This window comes from Gossypium raimondii, chromosome 1 (assembly GCF_025698545.1).
Source record: "Gossypium raimondii isolate GPD5lz chromosome 1, ASM2569854v1, whole genome shotgun sequence".
Taxonomy (NCBI): Eukaryota; Viridiplantae; Streptophyta; class Magnoliopsida; order Malvales; family Malvaceae; genus Gossypium; species Gossypium raimondii.
This window is the reverse complement of record NC_068565.1, coordinates 13011611-13037787: the sequence shown is the minus strand read 5'-3', so window position 1 is coordinate 13037787 and position 26177 is coordinate 13011611. Positions and strand designations below refer to the sequence as shown.

Below are 26177 nucleotides of genomic sequence, written 5' to 3'. Positions count from 1 at the left end.
ATTCAAGCACACCGCACTGCAACTTTTACCAATTCCAAATGTTGAAGGTATTATGCTTATTGTTTCATCCTCTCCACCAAACGACCCAATACCAATACCCTTCCATTTGGTTTCCCAGAAAATGTGGGGCTGTAGTAAATACTAATTTTATACATTGCATGAATCTCAACAAGACAGAGAGTTTTGAGATTCCCAAGAGTTGGGTTGATACAAAGTCTATTCTGGTACACATGACACCAAACTTAATCTGAGGATTAAATAATAGTATAGATTTATCTATATAATATATACCATATCTAGTCTATATTTATAACCTCTTCCAACAGTACATATATATAGATTTTTTTGTTTTCCTTTTTTATATTATATTAATAATTAAATAATGACTATAAGTATAATAAATAAATAATAATACGCAACAATAAAATTAAAAAAAGTAAGTAATAAAAAATATATAAATGGGTTTAGGTTTTAAACCTAAGATTTAAAACTATAGAATATTTCTAGACGAGATTGGAAGGTGGAAATACAACAAATTCCAAGAGAGATTAATGTTTTTGCGCATGAATTGGCTAGTTCGATGAGAGAATTTCCTTATGATTTTAAAGTATTCCAGGACACTCCAGATCTATTGGTGGAGCAGTTACATATAGATGTTCAGCATGCGATTATTTATATTAATTTACTTTTTTTTATATAAAAGAAAAAGTATAGAATGTGACTACAATAAGAATTTACCTTTTCACTTGCATATATATTTTGACGTCAATTGGGATTTGTATAAATTGTTAATATATTAAATATTTATAAGTCATATAATAACTGTTATAACCTAAAATACGTTTTTATATATCAAATAGGTTTTTCTTATGAAAAAGAGAAGGGATAGGAAGAGACGGATGCTACAAGCGACATCTGTATCCACATCTATACTTGTTAGGGGTTATGCAAATTTAGGGTGGGTTTGGATGGGTGATTGGGTGCAGTGCGGTGTGTTTAGCTTACTTTTTGTCTCACGCTATAGTATCGCTACAATATCTAATCTCACAGCCACCGCTGTTTTTATACTAACCGCAGGTAAACGCACCACCCATCCAAACTCACCCTTAATCATTTAATGGGCCAATCTTAAGAAGCAAGCACAGCAATTGAAACTTAAATTGAATTCCTTACAGCAAATTTTTTTTCCAACCACTTAAATGAGGTCTGTGAAGATCATGATGTTGCGAAGCACATTTCTTGGATCAATTTAGGAAGCTTCCTACTTTAGAAAGTTTCTTAAATTAATAGTTTTTTTTGTTTTTACTTTAGACAATATTTGTAACAATTAGACAAGATTATTTTGTGGTTATAATAAACTTTATCCACTTAAATAAGAATATAGTAAATGGGTATAGGGTGTTCAAACGGTTAACCGAATTGAATTAGTATTAATCAAATTAATTAAAATTGTTAATTCTTTAACCGTTAACTGAACAGAATTTAAAAAAATTTATTGAACCAGATATTTTAGTTGATGTAATTAACTGAAATTTATATGTTTTTTAAACAAGAATTAAACATATCAAAAAAATAAATTGATAATGTTCATTTGATGAATTAAAACTACATATAATTTGTATTATTAATTATTAAGTTTGGTTAATTCAGTTAATTACCCGATTTCGAACTGAATTAACTGATAACTGAACATTTAAAAAATTATTAACCGACATCTGATCGAATTAGATCGATTAACCAAATTAGATCGATTCGATCGATTAATTCAATTTTAACTAAAATTTAAACACCCGGAACTTCAAAAAGGATTCAAATGAGTCAAAATTGATTCAAACTCCAAAGAAAATAAGCTCATCCTTGCCCTACTAGTTGGTTATATTGTTTGAGGGAGTTTAAAATACTCACATGCGTTCACATTCAATATACTTAAGAATGCAAACTTCAATGAGATAAACCAATAAATTCAAAAAGAGTTTTGAATCATCCAAATTCCCCATATCAAGGACGATTATGTTGTGTTGAGGTAAGTTTTGTGAGAAATGGCCACTCCACTTAGTATTACTCAAGTTTCATAACTTGTTTTGCTTATGGATTTTGTACAACCAGTCTCGTGGTTGTAACTGAAAACGTGATTAGATCAGATAAAATCATTTTTCATGGATTTTAATGTGATCTACTTACCTTAATTATTGAGATATCCAATCCAAGAATATACGAGCTGACTTTATGAAGATTTGTCTAAATCCTTTTTAGACTCATTTAATTTGATGAGATTTGTGCAAATCAAGATGGCTTGAAGGTTACTTTGTGAAATTAGATTCGTGCTATAAATATGAAAGCCTTGTTCTATAACTACCCGAAAGTCAATGGTGTCAAAAAGTGTGGTTTCAGAACCCCAATTTTGTAAATCTAGCTCGTAAATATTTTTATTAAATATTTACGGTTTTATATTAGAAATGAATTGAATTTTGGTCAAGTAATTTTGGCGAATTAGAAATTAATTAAGGTGCAAGGACTAAATCGCATAATTGATAAAAATATGTTTTGCTTATGGAATTATAATTAGGAATCTAATGTACAGAGGTTTAAATAGTAAATATACCTAGAAAATCTATATATATGTGTCCAGTTAGTGTGGTAAGTATATATTTTATAATATAAAACATTAGTAATTAAGTTTATAAAATAAAAATAATTAAACTAAAATGAAAGATGATAAGTTAGTGGATTGAAAGAGAAACATTTCACTTCTCTTTTCATCCAAAAATTTTCGAAACCAAGAAGAAAAGGGAGAAGCACATACGATTAGGGTTCTAAGGTTTCAATCTTCAAATTGGTTCGTTTAATTTAGTTATTATCTTGTAATTTTTATATTTTTTGAAGTCTGATAGTTCAAGCTAGTTGACCCATATCATAATTTTTGTTACTGTTAAAGAATTTGGATATTACAATTGTTGGATAATTGAAGCTTGAGGTGTTATTTTGATAGATTTTAAGTTTAGAATTGATAAAGGACTAAATTCTAAAATTAATTAATGATTTTACTTAATAGAGACTAAAATGAATAAATTTCAAAATTTGTGGTAAAAATGAAAATAGGAAGCTCAATTGGGATTAGAGTGAAAATGGCATAAAAATTTGAAACTAAATTTGAAAGTTATGTTAGTCACGATTTTAAGGACTAAATTGAATAAAATGAAAAAGTTACATAAATTAGAAATTGAATGTAATCTTGGGCTATGTATTGATAATATTGTATGTTTGTTTTAATCCACAACTAACGTCGACTCATATCCCTCGAAAAAGAAAAGAAAAGATAAAGTTGTCGACAAATAGCTTGGAGTTTACGGTTTGCGTTTCTATAATCTGAACTATCTCAATTGTTGCATTTTTACATTGCATTGTACGGCAAGTTTATAAGGTAAGTTACAAATTGATTCGATGAGATGGAATGATGTGGTTGAATTGGTTATTTGTGTTAAGGATTAAATTAAATAGATTTAGAAATATTGAATGTTATTTGAAATGTGAAATTGGACTTTTGTTGTGATGAACTATGTTGTTTATATATATTTATGAGAATGATGGATTTGTTTGATTGAGATTATGATAATGAAATGGGGAAATGATTGAAAATAAATGTGAGAAATTGTTACCCTCTTAACTGTTTGGGCCAGATCGGGTATAATTGGCATGCCATAGGATAAGAAGAGTTCAAGATTATACGACTACGTGTCGTGGAGTGTTGGGCACCCCATTTGCCGGTTATACCGACCATTGTTGGGCACATCTATTTGTCAGTTTTACCAGCCAGCGTAGCGCGCAATTGATTATTACGAATTTATCCATTAAGCACTGGTTGCCAAATAGGTGTGTTGGTTGGACCGGCATATCTATCCGAGTCTGAGTCCCGTTAATAAGGAAATAAAAGTGGGAATTGAAATAAAGGTATATAAATGGAATGGAAATAAAGATGTATATGATCTTTGAATGTATACTATGGAAATTGATAAGGCAATTGAATATGAAATGAAAGAAAAATGTGAAGAGGACTGTTTCTTAATGAAATGAATTGAGATATGATATGTGAAGTGATTTTCTTTGAATTCATAAAATAAGATATGTTAGATTGTATAATGGAATATGTGAACTGGCATAGATGATATGTAAATTGCATTTCAATATTCGTTTTTAACTTATGCATTTGAAATGTTTTATGTTATGTTTGAATGTTCAGATTATAGAAATACCACTGAGTTATACTCAACATATGGTTTTTGGTTAAACAAGTTAGGTACCTTTGAGTCAATCGATAACTTTAGCATCCAGCGGCAATCCTGGACTCAAGAGTTGGTGATAGTTTCTATTGGGTTATGACATGTACCTAAGGAGTTTTTGGTTAAACAATACTTGAATTTGATCTTTTTGGCATTTTGAGAACTTTGTATAAATGCTTATATATGTAATTGATGACAATATTATCTTGTTGATTTGATTTGTGTTTTGCTTATAAATTGATAAGGTAGTATGCTTGAGATAAGTTAGTGAAATAATGCTATGTAATTGCTAGTTTGAATGGTTTTGGTATGGTTTGGTACTTGTTTATATGATTGATTTTGAATTATGGTTATATGATGCTTGAAATGGTTAAAAAATGTATGCTATGCTACTTGTTTTGAGGTGCCTTAGAAGGCATATTGGACTTGTTTGAATATGAATCTATGTTTGAGTTTAAATTTTTGGATTGAGTTGCCAATTGTGGCATATTGGTTAGGCACTTAGGTTGGTCGAGATAAGTATTGTTTTGGTGTTATATTGATGCATTTTGAATTGGTTGAACCTGGTATAAATGTTTCTTATGATACAAGTGAGTTAGGTTTAAAAGTCTTGTTTTGAAAGGTACCTACAAGTTGACACGACTTGATACACGGTCTAGCATATGACCACGTGCTATACACAGGCATATGCCATGACCGTGTGGCCTGTAAGTTTTTAGGTAATTTTGGTGCACATAGCCATGGTCTGTTACACGGCCTAGCGACACGATCATGTGAGATATTTTTGAATATTTACAGTTTTGATCCACACGACCTTAATAAGTGTACACAATTGTTCGCACGACCGTGTGACTCCAACACCACACGACATCAGTCTATTGCATGGTCTGCTGTAACACCTCAGTTTTTAGGGGTTAGGCGATTTGAGCATTGTGAAAGGGTCAATGGCTAGATTGTACATTTGAGTTTCATTTTCTGTTTTGATGTTAGAATGGGTCTGCTAGTCTGGTGGTTGGTGGAGTGTTAGTGTACCTTTAGGTTATGTGTTCAAACCCTCATAGGTGTGTTTGGGGAATTACTTTTAGTAAAGTGTTATTATTTTTTTTTCAAAAAAAATCAGTTATTTATTTATAGTTGTTATTTTATTTTAATTTTTGAATACCAAAACTCTTCACGTTTGTTTTCCAAAAAATCTTTCTGCACGTTTTTTTCTTCTCTCCATCTCTTCTCACGTTAGTTCTTTTTTGAGTTTTCCTAGTCTGTCATTTTGGTTTCTTGCATCATATTTGTCTTCAATTGTTGTGGTTCATCGGTGGAGTTTGGGTGCTTATCTTGCAAATCAGGTGTGGGTTTCGAAACTTTTCATTTCCTTTTACGAATTATTGATTCAATTCTGTGTAATTTGGTACTGATTTACTGTGAAACTCGGTGATCTTTTTGTGTGTTTTGGTAATTGAACATTTGAGGCCTGGGTTGTTTATAATTTCATGATATTTAGGGTGTTATAGCTAGTTTCTGAAATACCTTGATTGGGGGTCGGTTTAGTTATCAAAAAACTCGATTTTAAGCTGTTTATGGATGGTTTCGTGACTACACGGGTGGCCACATGGGTGTGTGTTGGTTCACACGGCTGTATGGAATTAGGAATTAGGATCTTCGGGAAAATTTTTGGTGCCACACGATTTGTCCGCACGACCGTGTGGCTGATTTGGGGATTTTAGTCGACCTCCACACGGCCGTGTCCAGTGGGCACATAGACGTGTGGCTAATTTAGGGATTTAGAGATTTTGTTTGTTTCTCACACAGACTTGTGTTTTGGACACACGACTGTGTCTGGTGGGCACACGGGCGTGTGAAACCTTCACATGGCTGCGCCTACCTTGGACCTTATTTTAGCGCATTTGAACAGAGAGTTACACGGCCTGATCACACGACCATGTCCCTAGGTCACACCGGTATGTGCCTCCTTTCACACGAGCGTGTGTCCCTCTATATGGGTGTGTTGACCTCCCGTACAGCCTAGGCATTTCCATACGGCCGGAGTGCACGACCGTGTGGCCCTATCTCGTAAAATTTTGTACTGTGTTTGTTTTTGATTCGATAATGTTACTGTGTGTTCCGACCCTTAGCTAAGTCTTAGTAAGGGTGGCTGGGATTTTGTTTCGGCCTAGATTTGCTTGTAATTCATAATCATTGCTTTAATTGATCGATTTGATGCAATAAAATATTTTGTATATGATCAATTGAGTATGTGCATTTTTGATTCCGTCTGACTGTCTGGGATGTGTTCATCATTTCTGTGAGATTGTTCACATACATGCATTTGCATAAATGTTTGGGTTGGGATATGAAGAAAATGAAGTCTGATTTGATTTGGCAGTTTTAACTGCAACACGTCTATATAGCGATTTACCGCACAGTGCGATACTTCTGGCAGCTCAGCTGTATACTATTATTTGCGTGGCTTAGTTCTACATATGTGGTGTGTAAGGTTGGATGGGCCTTTCGAGGTCCTATGTGGTGTGCATGGTTGGTTGAGCTTATTATAGCTCATTCGTGGTGTGAATGGGGGCGGAGAGGTGTTTGGCTGCATGAGTGGGATTGTTCTTCTATTTGTACATACATATCACATTTGATCTATCTGTAGGATTGCGTGATTAATTGCGTAAAGGTTGTGTGCTCGATGTGTTCTGTACCTGTGTTCAATGAATGATAACTTTGTAATATTTCCTGGCTTTTAACTAGTTGTTGAAATGGGTTGTTTCGATCACTGATTGAGTTCTTGTATAGTTAAGTATCTGCTTTGAAACGCTGCCCTTGATTTAGCTTCCACTATTGAATTCTTATTTGGAATTCTGTTTTGTAACTCTGTCTTTTGTTACATTTCAAACTCACACTGAGCTCGTGTAGCTCACCCCCATTTGTTTCCCTTTTTCAGGTATTTCTATTTTCTGTAGCTAGACTCGGTATGCAGAGGCTTCGGACAGTCATGGTTAAACAAGTTAACAGTTCTTCTTTTCACCCATTTTGATATACTGTTTCGAACTGTAAGGTTTTATAAAAATTGTGATACAAGTTCTGTTTTGCATTTTTCTCATAAATCTTACTTTGTTCATAAATTAAACTTAACTGTAATTTTTCTGATTGAAATCTAAATGATTAGTTTTTTTTTGGTTCGAAAATAGAAAAAATGTGTTTGTAATGGAATTTGAGATAATTTGTTTTGTAAAATTTTCCTACGATCACTTCGGTGATCAATGTAACCTCCGGGATTCAGTCTAAACTTCTAGGCCGGGTTTGGGGTGTTACATCTGCCAACACGACCATGTGATCCACCCACACGACCTCACCCCTTCCACACTTTCAGGGGACATGGCCATGTAACCCCTATTTTCAGAATTTTCCTAACTTTTTATTTTGATTCAATTTGATCCCTAATTGTTACCAATCTGCTTTTAAGCTTTTGTAATATCAAAATAAACCCGAGAATGAATTTATTGTATGTTGTGTTGATTATATATTAATAAATTATTATTTCATTGATATTTGAACTATGAAATGTAAATTAAATATTCTGTTTTTACTTGCAGCACCTTATAGCTCGGGTCTACGATCGGATTGCATATGGGGTGTTACATGTTCAATATTTAAAGATGTAATTGTTGAGGCAATTATATGAGTAGTGTTTTATGCAATGCCACAAGCAATGTCTATTGTTTTTGGCATTGTGCAAGTCACATAACTTACCTTAATTGGAATTGACAATCTTTTAACTAAATCACTTGGGTAATGACTTAGGTGATTTTATGGACATGAGTTACCCATATTTGAATATTTGAAATATTTAAAGACTGAATCAATCCAAATCAAGCAAATCTGGTCCCTTGATTCATGGATATTGACTTCAATGACTTGAAGACATATCTTGTAAATCTTTGATTTATTCTGAACTCTATGAAAATATTTGTAAAGCCTTTTTTATTATGCTATTTTAATGATATCTTTATTGTAAAAATATTTATCTTAGCAAGCGTTAAACTATTATATATTACAGGCTTGTGTTAGTTAAAAGAGTGGAAAGTTAAGCATTTAATATGTTCATTAGTGTTAGCTTTGATTTATATTGTTCTGATATAACAAAAATATATTCCTAGCATAAAGTATTTCAATCACATTCAAATATATATTCACGTGTTACAAACTCAAAAACAAAGTTTCTAAATGACTTAAACTTTCTACAAAAGTTTTTGAGTACCCCCAAATCTTTTATAATGTTTCTAAGCCATATTTTTCAAAGTTCCCAACATTATCTCAAGACAAATTGAGTCTTATCTCGAGAAACAAGCTTTTTTGTCTCGAGACAACAAAAAATAGAAGCAAAGGTTTGCTTCAAGGGAGCCCTGTCTCGAGACAATCGAGAAATTGTCTCGAGACATATGGCAAATTGTCTTGAGACTAGCCTATTGTGTCCCAAGACCTCAAGCTCCAACGGTTATATTTTTCTTCTTCCTATCTTGAGAAATATTGCTATAGGTTGCATTAAATTGTTGAAATAAATGCTCTCAATGGCAAGAATGTAACAACCTAATTTTCAGTGGTGTCGGAAACAGTGATTCGAGATCACTAAATACGACCAATGAGTTTTAAAATTTAATAAATCAATACATATGAGTCAAGTATGATTATAGAAGAATTTTGGATTAGTGAATTTTGTGATTTAAAATGAAATTAATAAGTAAATTGGGTCTAAAATGAGGTATCGAAACCTCGAACTCATAAACCGAGCCATAAAAATTTTATAAATATTTATAGAGTGTCATTGAGTTGGTATTAAAGTTTCGTTAGAAAATTCTAACGTTTGGATGGTCAATTAATTAAAAAGGACTAAATTGAGAACATCGTAAAATTTGTTAAATTATGATTAAATAGCTTAAGTGACTAATAAGGAGGGATTTAAAAGGAAATTAGACCCAAGTTATATGGGCTGGATGGTTTGGGCAAGAAAATCAGCAAGAAAACAAGGAGAAACAAGGGCAAAATTGGAAATTTTGTAAATTAAATATATAAAACAAAGACAAAATTGAAAAATCTAGAGATTTCCTCATAATTCATCAGAAAAAATTCCATAGGAGGTGTAAAAAAAGTTGGTTTCTTATATTTGTATACCATTTGAGTTCAATTCTTGCTTTTTCTTTGAAGTTTTTATGTTTTGTGACTTTTACAACTAGGTCCAACTATTGAATTCATTAGTTTTTGATTCCATGGGTGATTTTTTAAGTTACCATGAAGAAGTGTTGGAAGTTTATGATGAATTATCATAGATTTGAAGCTTTAATTTCATTATATTATGATTTTATTAAGTGATTTTAGTACGACCTAATTGTGAAAAAGCTAGGAATTGGGGTTTTGTACTGAAATTCTGAATATAAAAGGCTGTATAATAGCCTAAAATTATTATATGAAGTGTTTGTTTGAGGAATAATTAGTTTAATTAAAGTGTTAATTGAGTTGGGACTAAATTGTAAAAATTATAAATTTTGAGGCAAAAATGTAATTTTGAAAATTGAAGGGCATAAATTGCAAAGTGAATTAGTATTGAATTAGATGCTAATGAATGGAAAATTTTATATTATATATCGGGAATCCGAAGATGAACGCGGAAAAGAAAAAATATCAAACTAGTCCCTGAACTTTTACAACTCCTACAAATTGGCCCAGGTAAGTTCATACGGCTGAAATTTTATAACTAATTGTTAATGTGGAAATGATTTAATGTATTAATTCGTGTATTGTTGTTGAATTATGATTATTGTAAAAATGTGAAAATCATATTGTAAGTTCAAATTAAGGGAAACGCAAGATTGAGTACGTACGTTCAGTAACCAATGGTGAATTAACGAATGAGTCTATGGTGGATCCATGGCAAAGTGTGGAACGTAGGTATGGTAATTCAGTAAAGAAAACCATACTAAGTTGTGTAACGTAGGTATGGTATTTCAGTAATGAAAACCATACTGAGTTGTGAAAAGTAGGTATGGTATTTCAGTGAAGAAAACCATACTGAGTTATAGCATTTTAAAGGATTCAAACAAATCGTGGCACCGAGCAAACAATGTACTCAAATCCGTAAGTTGATCCTTAATTTGACAAGTATTTGTAAGTGCAATTGAAGCTAAATGTCGGAATATAAGTTGATATCTGATATTGAGCTCAATTGAGTAAATTCATTGTTTGAGATTGTGGTTGGCAGGAAATATTGTATTATACTTGTTTATTATAATTGTTAGTGAAATTTTGGTGAGATTTTATTATGAGCATATGAACTTACTAATCTTTCTGTAAGCTTACTTGTGTGTGTTTGTTGTTTCTTGTAAATTGATGTGAATATATGTTCGGAGGATTGGATCTACATCAAGGATCACATTATCCAGATTTACTCTGGTAGATTTGGTTAAACAATTTTTTGATTTATATGGCATGTATAGGGGTTGAAGTAATAAAGTAATAGTATGAATGATTAAGTATGCAAAGTAAATCTGAATGTGATGGTTGAGGTAGATATTGAAAAATACATGTTTTAGCTTGAAATGGTTGATTGTGTTTAAGTCCGGTAATGCCTCGTACCCTGTTCTAGCGTTGGACATGGGTAAGGGGTGTTACAAAGAAACTCCCTCCAATGACTCCAAACATCCATAATTCAATGAAAGGGTATAAATATCATTCAAGGACACTCATATGAAGACAAGAAACAAGTATACAAAGATTAAGAGCTAAATTCCGATCAATACTTGTAACATCTCAGTTTTTGGGGTTAGAATATTTGAGATTTGTAGGTAGGGTTAGTGGCTAGATCGAAAAATTGGGTTAGTTTCTGTGTTTTAGTGTCAGAATGGGCCTGCTAGTTTGGTGGTTGGTTGTGTGTTAGTGTACCTTTGGGTCCCGAGTTTAATTCCTCAGGTGTGTGTTTTGAGGAATTATTGTATTTTACTATTAGTGTTTGTTTTGTGATTAAAATACATATTAGTTCATTTTTATTTTATTTTATTTTTCTTGGTAATTAAGGGAGAAAAGATCCCAAAAATTAGTTATTTTTTCACGTTCTCTCCTCTTTCACGTTTATCTCCTCCTTTTTCTTTTTGATCTTACGATTGATTTTCTTTTTCTTTTCTTTCGTTGGGAAATTCTGCTTTTGTTTTTGGTTTCGAAAAGCTTCAGTTTTCTTGTCGTCAAGTCAGTGTCTGGTTTGTTTACATTTTTCGTCGACAAAAGCTTCGAGTTCGTATTGGGGTTGCCGACGTGTGTCGATTGATTTCAGGGCGTTTTGATCGCGAATCAAGTATGGGATTCGAACCTCTTTAAATTTATTTACAAATTGTTAATTTAATTTTGTGAAATTTAGTAATTTCGTGTGTGTTCTGAACTGTGAGATTTGGTACCGATTTGCGGTGGAATTCGACAATCTTTTTGGTGTGTTTTGATAATTGAGCAATTGAGGCTTGTGTCGTGTATAATTACTTGAAATTTAGTGTGTTATGGTTGGTTTCTGAAATGCCTTGATTTAGGGTCTCTAGGATGATTTTGGTGCCATAAGGCCTGGCCACATTACCGTGTGACTAATTTTACGAATTTACAAATTTTTTTAGTCATTTTTTACACGGGCGTGTGTTCTGGACACACAATCGTGTTTTGTGGGCACACAGGCATGTGATATTTACACACGGTCGTGTCTGCCCTGCCCTATATTTTAGCACAAATAGACAAAGAAATATACAGGCTATCCACACGGCCATGTTCCTTGGACACACGGGCGTGTGTCACCTACATATGGTCGTGTGCCTCCCTCATACGGGCATGTGCCTCCCTCATACGGGCGTGTTGATCCCCACATGGCCTAGGCACTTCCACACGGCCGAGTGGCCCTGTTTCATAAACTTTTGCTTTGTAGCATAACTTAATCCATTCTATTTCTTATACCGTCCAACGGTTAGTGGGGCCTCCGTATAAGTATTAGGGACTTTTATACGGCTTAGAGTCCTGTGTTTATTTGTAAATATAGTGTTAAACTTTTGAGTTGTTCAAGCGTGTTTATGATGTGCTTCTGAATTGAAACCTTGTCCAATGATAGGACCTGAGGTAATCTGCTATTGAGCCTGTGTATATGTAAGAACATTTATGATTCCGTACTCTGTTTCTGTATGTCTGATTCTAAATGGTGTGCATTTTGCATTCGCATGGAAATTCTGTAAAGGACGGTCTGAATGTGAGTTTCTGTATCTATGAGACCGATGATGCTTGATGTGCATTCATTCACGTGCATAAAATTAGGGTTTTAGTTGTGAAGAGAAGGAAGTCTGATCTGATTTGGCAGTTTTAACTACAACACGTCTGCATAGCGGTTTTTCGCACAGTACGATACATATGGCAGCTCAGCTGCATACTGTTCTTTACATGGCTTAGTTCCACATTTGTGGTGTGTAAGGTTGGATGGGCCTTTCGAGGTCCTATGTGGTGTGCATGGTTGGTTGAGTTTTCTTTAGCTCATTTGTGGTGTGATTGGGGGATGGAATGGTGTTCGGTTGGTGGGTTGGGTTGTTCTTTTAATCTGTTTTACATCATCACATGCTTCTGGTTGCGCGAGCATCTGTTTGTCTAAAAGATACATTTAAAATGATAGGATGTACTTTGATTGTTAGTTATGATTGAGACATTGATTCCATGTGTGCATTTCGGTTTATAGTCGTGTTATAAGTATGTTTCGCTATCGAAATGCTATTTGAAATTCTGTTTTGTAATTTGGCCGTTTGTTATGTATCGAACTCACACTAAGCTCGTGTAGCTCACCCCTTAGTTTCCTCCCTTTAAGGTACTCTCTTAATCTGAAGTTGGACTTGTAACACCCCTAACCCTCATCCGTTACCGGAATAGGGTTACGGAGCATTATCAAACTTTACAAATTAAATACAGAAATTTCCCAACTTTTGTTACACATATTAATAATCAATTATATAACACTCATATTGTCCCTTAGATAGACCTTTGAGGCCCAATATTCACCTTAGAAGTGAATCGAGACTAAACCGGGTACTCAGGGAATTTTTCCCAAAATTTCAAAAATTTTCTTAGAAGTAGGGGACACATGCCCGTGTCTCTGCTCATGTGAACGAAAATAGGCCATTTTAAGGCCACTTTTGTAACAACCTTACTTTCAGTGGTGTCGAAAATAGTGGTTCGAGGCCACTAAATTCGACGAGTAAGTTCGTAAATGTTATTATTTAATATTTACGAGTCAAATGTGATTTTAAAAAAATTGCATTCCTGGGAATCCGTTCCGGTAAATTGGATTCTTAAATATTTTTAATAAATATTTACGAAGCTAGTTCTGCAGTTAATTAGGTTTTAATTAGGTGAGTTTGACTTAATTAAGGTTAATTAGATAAAAGGACTAAATTGAATTGATTGTGAAAGTTTAATTATGAAATAGAAAAAATAAAGGGACTAAATTAGTAAATAAACCAAAAATGTGACACTTGTGTGGTAATAATAAAATACACGTGTAATAAAATATATACATACAATTGTAATAATATGTATAATTTACCTATTATTTAAGTATAAGATATTTTAGATTAAAATATTATTATTATATTTATAAAACAAATAGAGAAGAAGGAAAGAAACAGAGAAGCAAAACGAAAACAAGGGAGAAAGGAAAGAAAAAGAAAAAGGGAAAGAAAGAAAGAATATTTGGGATTTCAAGGTTCAAGGTTTGATTGGTAAGTTAATTTAGTCCATATTCTTATAATTTTGATGTTTTTGGAATCCTAGAACAGAATACTACTTGATTTAAGTTGAAATTTTGAAAGTTAGTAAATTTTTAGATGTTGTTCATGTTGAATTAATTGATGAATTAGGGGTTAAATTGATTGAATTTTAAGTTAGGAGTTAGTAAATGGTTGATTTGTAAAATAAATTATAAGTTTTGAATAGTAGGGACTAAACTGAGTGAATTTTGAAATTAGGGATTTATGGTGAAGTTAGATAATTAAATTAGTTTAAAATGGGAGTGAAATGAAAATATGAAATTAGTTTTGAGAAAAAAAGTTAGTCTCGGTTCAGGGACTAAATTGGAATATAGGCAAATATTGAGTAAAAATTGAAATATTTAATGTGAGATTGAATGGTGTTGTATTGGTGATTTTTAATTGTTTTAATTCCGTAGCTGGCGTCGTACCGGAATTCTCGACTAAAAAGGGGAAAAATATAGTTGACGAGGAATAGCTCGAAATTCCTGGTTTGTATTTCTATAATCCGAATTTAATTATTAATTGTTGTATTTTGATTAAATGTTATAGTAAGTGATTGAGGTGAGAATTATTGTGTTTTACAATTGAAATGGATTGTCTTGATATGTGATGAAATTATATTGGTTGAATTGAATTGGAATATATATATTATGAATATATATATATATATATATATATATATGTGTAAATGTGAAATTGTGCAAATATGATAATTGGATTATTTTTTATATGTATAAAATTTAGTTTTAATATCCAAGTAGACAGAATTTAGAACTACTGGGATATTAGTGGCATGCCATTAAGGAACTTTAGCGCGCTCTCTGATTATTAGCACGTTGCTGCTCTCTGATTACTAGCACGTCAGTGCTCTATGTTTAGCACGTTTGTGCTCTTTGTATATCACTTTAATGCTCTCTGTTCATTAGTGCATAATAATGCACCTCTGTATTTGTTCCGTATATCTGGTGTGTTCTATAAAATCTACTTTGGGATAAGAATATGAGATAGTAAATTAAAAGTAAAATGTGAAATATGTTGTAAATACATGGAATACACGAGTTATATATTCATAAATTGAATGTGGAAGGGATAGTGCCATTGATTAAATGATACGTGAATAAATTATGGAAAGGTATTATATATAGCAAGTGATGAAAATTGAGTATTGTGTGATTTTAAATGTTCAATTGTGGTTAACATTTTATTATACATATTTTATTGTTTTATTTTTTAAAAAATTCGGATTATAGAAATACCACTGAGTTTTTACTCAGCGTACGGTTTTGTTTTCCGTGCGCAGGTTAAGTACTTAAGTTTGATCACTGATTCAGCATCCAACAACGATCCCGAACTCATATATGGTGATGTTTATTTCTTTGTGTCGGCATGTACCTAGAGTGTCTAAATATTAGTTATTTTGTGGTTTGATTGTAAATGAAGTTATAAGATTAATTTTGGAGAGTTTATAATTTGGATTAAAATGATGCTTTGATGACTTGTTTCAATGATATAAAATGTTTGAGATTTTTGTCTGCTTGATCTGTAAACTCCGGTAATGCTCCGTAACCCGGTTCCGGCGAGGGATACGGGTTAGGGGTGTTACAACTTTTCTCACCCATTTTGACATTAACATGTACTCAACATTCACATACACCAATATATCCCAACCAAGCAATCAATACAAGCTAAAACATGTTCTCAACATGACATAACATCACAAATATTTCATTTACTTATACCTACCTATTTAACTCATTTCATTGATTTATCAAATTCTACTACTAATTACATGCATACAAACATTTAATATTCACAGCCACAATTCAAACTATTTCATTGCCAAACCAACCCTATACATGCCATATAAACCAAAATTTACATTGTAAAAACTACCGGAATAAACTGGATAGTGTAGCTTGATGTGTTGATCCGATCTTCGGACTACATGTTAATCTACAAGAACATTAAACAACACGAGTAAGCTTAATGAAGCTTAGTAAGTTTAATAGATTAAACATTGATCTTATCGAATTTAATATAATATAATAAATTAAATTGTAAATAAATCATACATTTTTCCCTGTCAAATACAATATAATTGATAAACACACTTCCTTCAGATCAATATCAATAATAATTTATAAATCTTTCAATTCAATCACATAAGTCTCTTACCATTTCTTAATGAATCGAAGAACGGCTTACGGATATGAGTACACCGTTCTTTTTGTGTCGTAGTCCAATTATGGTCTTACACATGCATTGCTATTGCAACGCCCCAAAATTTCTAATTTCGTTACTATGAAAATATGACACAAATATCTATCAGCTTTAGTGGTTATGTGTTCTGGAAGTGTTTGGGAGGTCCCAAGTTCAAGCCTTTGCTTTGGCAAATTTTGGTATTTTGAATGAATTGGGCATTACTCTTGTTCAGTAGGCTTTTATTTGATTGTTGGGTAAATTATATCAGAATGGGCCTGTTGGTCTTGTGGTTAAATGGTGTGTTATTATGGTGGAGGTCATGGGTTCGAATCTTTGGGACGGAAAGGGTTGTATTTTTTTGCTTCTAATTTCGACAAGAGTTGTGTTGAACTGGGTTTTTGAGTGGTGGATGTGTAGTGGGAAGTGGGGGAGTGATTTTAGGAGTGAATTAGGGGATTATATCCAAAATCTGATCATTTTTTTTATTTTTCAAAAAAAAAGAGAGAGTCATTTTTCTCTCCATCTTTCTGACGTTTTCTCCCCCCATCTCTATCTAACTTTTCTTTTTTCTTTGCTTCTTACTTGGTTTTCTTTTCTTTTCTTTCCTCTACTACAGCTGAAGTTCCATTGTTTCCCCTAATCCATTCTTTCCTCTTAATTTTTTAGCGTTAAGCAGCGCTTGTGCAAATTCAGTAAGTTTTTGGGTATCATTTTAAGATATTATTTTGTGTTCAACACTCTAATTATGGGGTGTTGGCAGCAACATTTCGCGAGGATTAAGGCTCTCATCGTGATTTTTGTAAACGTACCGATTTAAAGTTTTGCGGTAAGTGTTAATTGTTTTATGGGTAAGTATTTTGGTTTCAGGATTTTGATTAATCACGAGGTAAGACTGATTATGGTGTTATTTGTTCAATTATAGGATTTGGAGTGCTCGGGGACTGTTTTAGCATCAAACAAAACCAGGTGTGTATCCGAAACATAAAAATAAGGGATTCGGCGAAAAGCCAAAATTGCTTGCTGTTTGGACAACAGCAGTAGGATAAATTTGAAAAATCACCATAAATTGTGGAAACGAATTAGAGGATGAAAAAATATGGTATTAAAGATATTTGAGTCTAGTTTCTCATAGAAGAAACGAAGTAAGCAAAAGAATGATTTTGGAATCCCCTGTCCTGAATTTGGAAAATTATTAAAAATTGTATAAAAATAATTATGGGTTAGAATTTATATGTTTAAAATCTTGAATGAGTTTACTTTCAAGGGAAACAAACGGGAACATCATCCAAATTCTGTAAGAGAAGATAATTAATTTTTAGTGCAGAAAGGTCAAAACTGTCAGACACTAGAAAAAGGGAAAATTTAAAGAATAAACTGTACTTATTGCCTAAACTAATAATTCTAAAAATTTTATGGTAAAAAGATATGTGAGTTTGGTTTCAGGAAAAAATTGCGGATCTTAATTTGGAATTCTGTAGCTTAAGATACAAATAATTTAGTAGCAGTGACTCAAGTAGACAGCTTTGAAGGATCATATAAGTAACTAGTGGAAACACATCTGAATAATTAACTAGCACGGGTTACATTAAAATGGATCACGAGGCCTATGCCAATTTGGGTCATGTGGGCCACATGGGCGAACATCATGGGCTTGTAAGCCCATTTTCACTATTTGACTGATAAGGTTGCATGGGTCGCCTAAGTCGACTGTGAACCTACTGTAGGGTCGATAAGTTTACCTAGACCCTAATTGGTGAAATGATGTATGGTGATATGATTAAGCTCGATGATGTCCCTTTGGTTTGATCTTGTATGCCTGTTTACATGCATGATATTATGTTATAGCATGTCATATCTGTATATTGCATTACATTGGGTTGGCAGATTATAATGTTCAGAGGAAGTGTACTGAAAGGCCTCGAGCCTAATTTACTGGTAGCTCAGCTACAAGCTACTGTCTAGTGCCGCATTCGGTACTACTTGGAGTGTAGGGATAGGTGGGTTAATTATATCCCCACATGGAGTGCAGGGTTGGACGGAGATGGTGTGTAGAGGCTGGATGGGTAGGATTTTTGTGACTGCATATCTGGTGCTGCTACTGATACTGTAATGGGCTAAATCCCTACTGCATGACTGTTTTTGTATTGAGATGGGCTAAGGCCCAAACTGGACTGATACTGATACTGAAAAGGGCTTAAGCCCAAACTGTGATTATCTGTTTACTGTCTGTTCATTTGTATGGGGATTACACACTAAGTTTACGTAAACTCACTCCTTCTGTTTAATCTGTACATGTGATATTGAGATTTAGACGGATCGGTGCAGCGGAGTACTCGGTGGTGGCCACATGACTTCTTTTACACTGTTTATTACCTATTTATGATTTTACTTTTATTTGGGAGTATTTTGCTGAAATTATGGCCTTTATGGATTTTGGTTTAAATTTGGTTTTTATACGGTTTTATGATTTAAATCTACTAGTGTTAGGTAAAACTCAAGTTTTCAAATGAAATTAATGTTTTATAAAAAATACCACTAATACGTAAACTATTTAAAACCTTTCGCAATAAGAAAACGTTTTGAAATTGAATAACGATTTGTAAATGAATAATTTTTTGGAAACGAATGACACGATTTGAAATTAATATAAGATAATGAAAAAAATGGTTAAATAGAAAAGGGGATTTAGCGATGACATATTTTTCGAAAAGCACTACCTTGTGACATCATCAGATTCGGCCATAACGTCTAGGCCGAGTCTGGGGTGTTAGAGCCATGGCCCTGCCATGGTCTTATCATCAAAATGTCATAGCCCAGTTATGGTCTTATACATGTATTTATATTGCCATGGTCCAACCATGGTCTTACGTTCAAGATGTCATAACCCAGTTATGGTCTTTTCATTAAAATGTCATAGCCCAACTATGGTATTACATTTAACCATTGCCATGATCCAACCATGGTCTTATCCGTCAATTCATTCTTTGCCACGGAACGATCGTACTCAATCCTGCGTTCTACTCGTTTTAAACATTCAATTTTCATACTTTTACAATAATCTTAATTTCAACAACAAAATATGAATAAATATATTATACCATTCCTAAATTAACAAATAATCATGAAAGTTTAACCATATGAACTTACCTGGGTTGAATTGTAAAATTGGTAATAGTTTAGAGACTACTCGGCTAATTTCCCTTTTTTCTCGTTAATCTACGAGCTCTTGATCTAGAATGTAAAATTTTTCATTCATTAGCATATATTTCAATTTCAGTCCACTTCACAATTTATACCCCTCAATTTTCGAAATTACACAATTACCCCAACTTTTATAATTTTTACAATTTAGTTCCTCACCAATTAACTAATCAAATGAGATATTTTTTCTAAATTAACACTTTATCTAAATATTATAAGCTATTACACAGCCCTTAATAAATATAATTTAATACCAAACCCTAAGATTTAATCTTTTTAGAATTTGGTCCTAAAATCAATTTCTATTGAAATTACTTGATAAAATCTTCATATAACAAAATTAAAACTTCAAATCCATTTTAATTCATCATAAAATCCAGCAGTCATCAAAGGTAACTTTCAAAATTACCTATAGAATCAAAAACTAATGAATTAGATATTTGAACCTAATTGTAAAAGTCTTAAAAACATAAAAATTTCAAGAGAAAAGCAAGAATTAAACTTACATGAAGTAAAAGTATAAAAAAAAGCTTTAAAAGCTCTCTAATGGTTATTTTTAGCTGAGAATTGAAGAAGAATTGCCTAAAAATCTTTAGATTTCTTTTTATTTAAGATTAATTTTACCAAATTTACAATTTTACCCTTAAATCACCAAATTCCATGATTTTTTTCTGCTTATGCCACCTCAGCCATTCCTTGGGTGTCTAATTGCCCTTTTAGTCCTGCCTTATTTACCATTTATGCTTTTTAATCACCTTAGCAAGTTTTGCACCTTTTTCAATTTAGTCTTTTTTAATTAATTAACTATCGAAACGATAAAATTTTCTAACGAAACTTTAATACTACCTTAATGACACTCCATAAATATTTATACAAATATTTATAGCTCAGTTTATAAAATCGAGGTCTCAATACCTCGTCTTCAAAACCAATTAATCTAACAAATATTTCTAAAGCATAATTCACTAATTCATAAGCCTTTCTAAATTCACAATCGACTCATAAACACTATATAATAAAATTTACGAGCTCACTTGTCAGATTTAGTGGTCTCGAACCACTGTTTCTGACACCACTGAAAATTGGGCTGTTACAGGACTCGACATACCGGAGGTCTCGAAGTGACATGTTTTAAAATGAGCTAATTGGTTCCTTTCTCAGTTCTCATTTTGTTAAATAGTTTTTGATTGTAAACAATTATCAAAACTATGGTATGATTTTTTTTTAGGTTTTTCGTAAATTTCATTTTGGATTGAATTTTAGAGACCTCGGATTTGTGTTCTCGAATAATTTAAACATAACCTAAAGTATCCGATAAAAAATTAAATGATTAAACGTTTTTATTCGAATTTGGAAAAGTGTGTTTGTAACTAGACTTTTGAATAATACATTTTGTAAAATTCTTCTATGATCACTTCGGTGGTCAATGTGACCTTCGTGATCCGGTCAAAACTTCTAAGTTGGGTTTGGGGTGTTACAATACCCATTACTATTCTTATTTTCACATGTACACACTTGTAAGTGTAGTTTTGATTCATTCTTTCAAGTGTTGTATGGGTAAAGTGCTTAATTGTTGTATGTCTACACTTCTAGATGTGATAATCCTTTCTCAATTTCATTTCTATTTTTTTGAGGATTTACTTAAGATTTTGGGTAGAAAACCTTAAAGGGGAGTGGCCCTATCATGTATTTTGAAAAGATAGAGATTGTAAAGGTTAAACCTTGTCCTCGAAAGTTTCAAATTAGTGAATTTGGAAAGTCCTTAATCGTGGCAAGTTAAGATAGTAGAAATAGGAAATTGAGACTGAACCATTATAAATTATTGAGTCTCTATTGATTGCTATCTTTGCTTTAAATTTTTAAAACACTAAACCCCCTCTTAGTGATTATCAAGGTTAACAATTTGTATCTGATCTAGATATCTAGAGATGGTATTACTATTATCACATCCCAAAAATCGGGCTAGTAGAATGGGATAGTAAATCGAGGGTTAGTGAATGGAAAATCGTAATTGGGTTAGATAATTAAGATAATTAGGATAATTAGGAATTAATTAAATAAAATATTAAAATAAATAAAATTACTAATTTTAGGTTAAGAAATTAAAATTGAGTGTTTGAGAATTAATTAGGTTAAAACGGATTTTAAAAACGAGATTGGATTTAAAAATAATTTTGAAATTGACTTTAATTTAAAAACAATGACCAATTTGGAAAAAGGAGAAAACTGGAGGTGGTTAAATGGACAATGGCCCAATAACAACCCCCACATCTCATTCCCTCCCATTCTTCATCTTCTTCAAAAATTTGCCAAACACCAAATCAAAGTTTTTCTTTCGAAATTAGTTCATCCTTTTTTATTCCTAAGCTCTCTAAACACAAAATCTCTTTTCAATTTTGAATAACACTCATGGTTTAATTCTTGAAATCCTCAAGAGATCTTCACACGTTTTAGCTTGAATTAGCTCCATAGCTCATCGATTTTGCAAAATTAAGGTGAGATTCTAACTTTTTATTATTAAACTAAGTGGTTTGTTATTTTAATTCGATATTTAAATTATTTAGTCAAGACCTCAATATATCACTTGATTTTAAGTTGATTTTTGGCTTGAAAATGGTAGATCTCGTATTTCTTGGCTAAGCTTTAGTTTTAAAGTGGTTTCTAACTCATTTTGATCTAATGAAAAGGTATTTGATCTTAATTTAACAAATCCTTAATGAATTTAAGCAAATTGAATGTTTTCCCCTTTTTAAAGATTGTATAAGCTTGATTTTTCTAGAAAATTTAGGTTGGTGTAATTGGGTAAAATTGATGGTTTAAATATGTAATTGAATGATATTTAGGATGTTTGGAATTGAAATTAAGGTTTAGAAACTAGATTTGAGTGGTGAAATCACATTTTCGGCAAAACTAGCTAGTTTTCAGTAAGTATGATAGATGAGTTGTGGTCTACATTTTTATATGATTTAAATGTGTTTGAGGCTATTTATAACGTGTTTGTAATATATTTAATGTGAATGCAAAGTGTTAGACTCGTTGGGATGTTCTACAAGTAAGGACAAATGCAAACAAAGGCTTATTTGAGTTTTTGCCATTAAAGTCAAGGTTGAAAGGTGAGTGGTTTGGTGTGCTACAATTATGCACAAATCAAAGTGTTAAAAGGGAGCTTAGGGAGCCTAATCACCTATACTAAGTTCCATGAGTAAGTGTTTCTACCTAAATTAATGATGATTTGCAAATGATGCCTAAATGTGGTGTGTTATGTGATGTATATTGAGTTGACAATGAAAACGTTATGTGTTTATGACTGAAAATGATATGAGTCTTGCCGATTTTATGTACACTATATAAGATCTATATGTTTTGGTTATTTGAGCATAATGTGAGCACTTGTAAGTGTATGATATGATACTAGAATATGTGATATGAACATGAGTTGTGCGACATGTGAAAGTACGTATAAAATAGAAAGTATACATGTTTAAGTGGATATGTTGAAGGGTATATTGGTTGTGTTTGGACGGTATGCTTGGTTGTGTTCAGAGGTTACATATATGGTTGTGTTTGGAGGGTAAATGTGGTTGTGTTCGGAGGGTATATTTGGTTGTGTTTGGAGGGTAACTTGTTTTTGTTTAGAGGCTATGATTGGTTGTGTTTGGTGGATGATAGCTTTATACTACACATTATATTGGTCGTATTTGGAAATTCGGTTATCCCTTGTAATATGTTATATATATGCTTAATAATCATATTGTGCCAACATATCAATGAAAACGATATGAGTTATGCTTGATTACTTACCATGATTAATTGTGATAGTATACTTTTTTTTTAAACTTTGGATATTGTGACTACTTGTGGCAATCTTTGAATACTCACTGAGCATTAAAAAGTTCACACTCTTTTATGTTTAACAGTGCAAGGATATAGCTGAAACGAGGAGGAGAAGTGAGCTACCAAGTGATCCGCAGTAAGGCAATCTACATTGAGTATGTTTGATGTGTTTCCAACTTAATAAGGAAGGCAATGTGGGATTAATCTAGAGGGTTTTTGACTTTGAACTGTTAATGGTTTGTAATTGGACATTGTAGACTCTTTAATTGGTTTGATTCGAAGCTTTTATTACTGCTTCAAATAGATGATTGAATGGTAGATTATGAATGCTTGATGAATGGTATGAGTAATTGTTCGATCAACTTGTAAGTGCAAGTTGAAGAGCCACTGGTTATTAAGGTAAGTCTTATATGTTTTATATGTGATTTGGAAATTAATCATGAGTTTAGTATACATGAAATATAAAATTAGACAAATTATGTAAATGGTAGGTGGCACGTGAAATAATTAAATAATGATGACTTTATGAAGAGATGCATAATGTATTAATGAATCTTCCTAAACAAGATTTATACATTTTCTTGTACTATACTATTTCCAACATTATGTAATGGTGTTTTCCAACATTTTACTACATTACAATTTAGATTTAATCATTTGTTTTAAATAAAATAGTTTCTAAAATCCTTTCAAATATAGCCTTTTAAATACCTTATCACTTGCATGAATGTTCAATTGAAGCTTTTAGATTATTTGCTTGTTAAAAATTCAATTTACGAATTATGCTAATGACTTGATGACCAGAGTAGCACAACAGAAGCATGACTTTAGGTTATCAAATATTCCATGACTAATTGTGTGAGGTGTGTCTGGTGATTGTGTGCTTTGTGGTGGTTTTAATGGAGAGTCACTTCGGTGACTAATGTGAGTTCGAAATTTGGGTCGAACCATCTTGGTCGGATTTGGGGCGCCACAACTACCAAGAGAAAAAAGATCCATAAGAAGCTCAAGATAGAAGCAAGATTTCAATTATGTTGGGAGAATGTCATTTCACCATGAGGCCTCCTTTACTCAATGACAACAACTATTCTTATTGGAAGACAATAATGAAGTTATTCATCCAAGAAAATGATTATAAAGTATGGAGGGTGGTCACAAATGAGTCATTCATTCCAAAGAAAAGAGTTAACAGTGTCACTGTTATCAAGAAGGAAGATGAATGGGATAAAGTTGATATTAAGATGGTGTAACTAAATGCTAAAACCAAGCACAGTATATTTTGTTCCCTTGGTCCTAATGAATACAATAAGGTCTCATTGTGTGACAATGCTAAGGAGATATGGGACAAACTTAAAGCCACTTATGAAAGCACAAGTAGAGTCACAAAATCCAAGATTAGTCTCCTTGCCCTTGATTATGAGCTCTTCAAAGAAAAATTAGATGAAAGAATCAAGGAGATTTTTGACCGCTTCACCGATATCATCAATGGTCTCAAGGCTCTTGGGAAGACTTATGCCAACAAGGAGATGGTGAAGAAGATATTGAATAGTCTCACAAAATCATGGGAAGCTAAAATGGCGGCCATAGATCATTGATACTCTTTCTCTTGATGAGCTCATTGGGTCCTTGTTGACATATGAAATGAAGATCAATCATAATGCTCAAAAGACCAAGGAAGCTCAAAATAAAGTGGGGGTGACATTCAAGTCTACCACTCATGACAAAAGATGATGATTCTAGCAATGATGACGAGGAGAAGGAGGAAGAGGAGGAGAAGGAGACGGCTATGTTTGCAAGAAAGTTCAAAAATTCATGAAATTACAAGAAATTTGTTCAAGTGTCAGACTATTCGTCAAAATATAAAGTTTTCTTTAAATATAGAGAGATATGAACAAAAAACAAGATTTTAAAAATGGGATTAAACAAGATATTAGACAGATCCATCTTTTATTCAAGCCAAACCTTGGAAAGAAATTTTGACCTGAGTTCAACCTGATTTTATATTTTTAAATAAAATAATTATATTTATAAATTAATAAATAAAATAGAATTATCAGGAAAAAAAATATTTCTCGTTTCTTATAACTTATTCCCATTAGCTTAAAAATCGAATCCATTTACTCGAACTTAAAATTTAAAATTCAAAATTCAAAATCCTAAAACCTAATTTCTAATAAGAAAACTCTAATTGCTTCAATCACATCCACATACAATGTTAGTCGTCCGAAGCACTTATGTTTTTGTTTTCTAGTCTTTGTTTTAGGATTTTGTATTGTTTAGTTTTTATTTAGGGAATAAATACTCAAGATATTTTTGTGTTACAAGGATATGAGCAATTTAGTCCCTCCCAAAATAAATAGAACAATTTAATCACTATAAAAAAGTTAACAAAAAAGAACAATTGATGATGGTGTTAAGTCATTAATGATTTCCATTCATAAACTATTAGGTTAGGCTTCAATGTAATCCCTTTCAAAATAAGTGGAGCAAAGTAGTCCCTTTACCATTTAAAAGTAAGCAAATAAAGACAACTTAATATGAATCTCGTGTGTTGGCCTAATGGTCAGGGTAATCACTGCCTTAGGTGTGGCCTAGGTGGCCTAATGGTCAGGGTAATCACTGCCTTAGGTGTGGCCTAGGTTTAAGTTGCACTAGTCGCGTTGTTATTAAGGCTTTGCCCTCCTCTTATAATTCACAAAAAAAAAAAGACAACTTAATATGGCATTAAGGATAAATATAGTTGTGAGAAACAACTTTATAAGGTTATCCTCATTTGACTAACTTCTAAAGGCAATCTTTTAAAAATATATATATATTTTAATTATTATAAAAATTCACAAAATTAATAATTATTTCCATT

At 32.3% G+C, this 26177-nt stretch overlaps 1 protein-coding gene across 1 annotated transcript; it reads left to right on the top strand.

Annotated features, from left to right (window-relative positions):
• The first annotated feature begins 24423 nt into the window (after positions 1-24423).
• LOC105786793 (uncharacterized) lies at positions 24424-24912 on the top strand. The gene is made up of 2 exons (XM_012613270.1): positions 24424-24561; positions 24628-24912. Exons 1-2 carry the CDS (start codon positions 24424-24426, stop codon positions 24910-24912), a joined length of 423 nt encoding a protein of 140 aa, XP_012468724.1.
• Positions 24913-26177: the final 1265 nt, after the last annotated feature.

What these genes read in the sequence shown, in the direction of transcription:
- LOC105786793 (XM_012613270.1), top strand. Translation starts at nt 24,424, where the DNA reads ATGAAGTTATTCATCCAAGAAAATGATTATAAAGTATGGAGGGTGGTC. An exon ending in ATAAAGTTGATATTAAGATG is followed by an intron (nt 24,562 to 24,627) that starts GTGTAACTAAAT and finishes GAATACAATAAG; the next exon opens with GTCTCATTGTGTGACAATGC.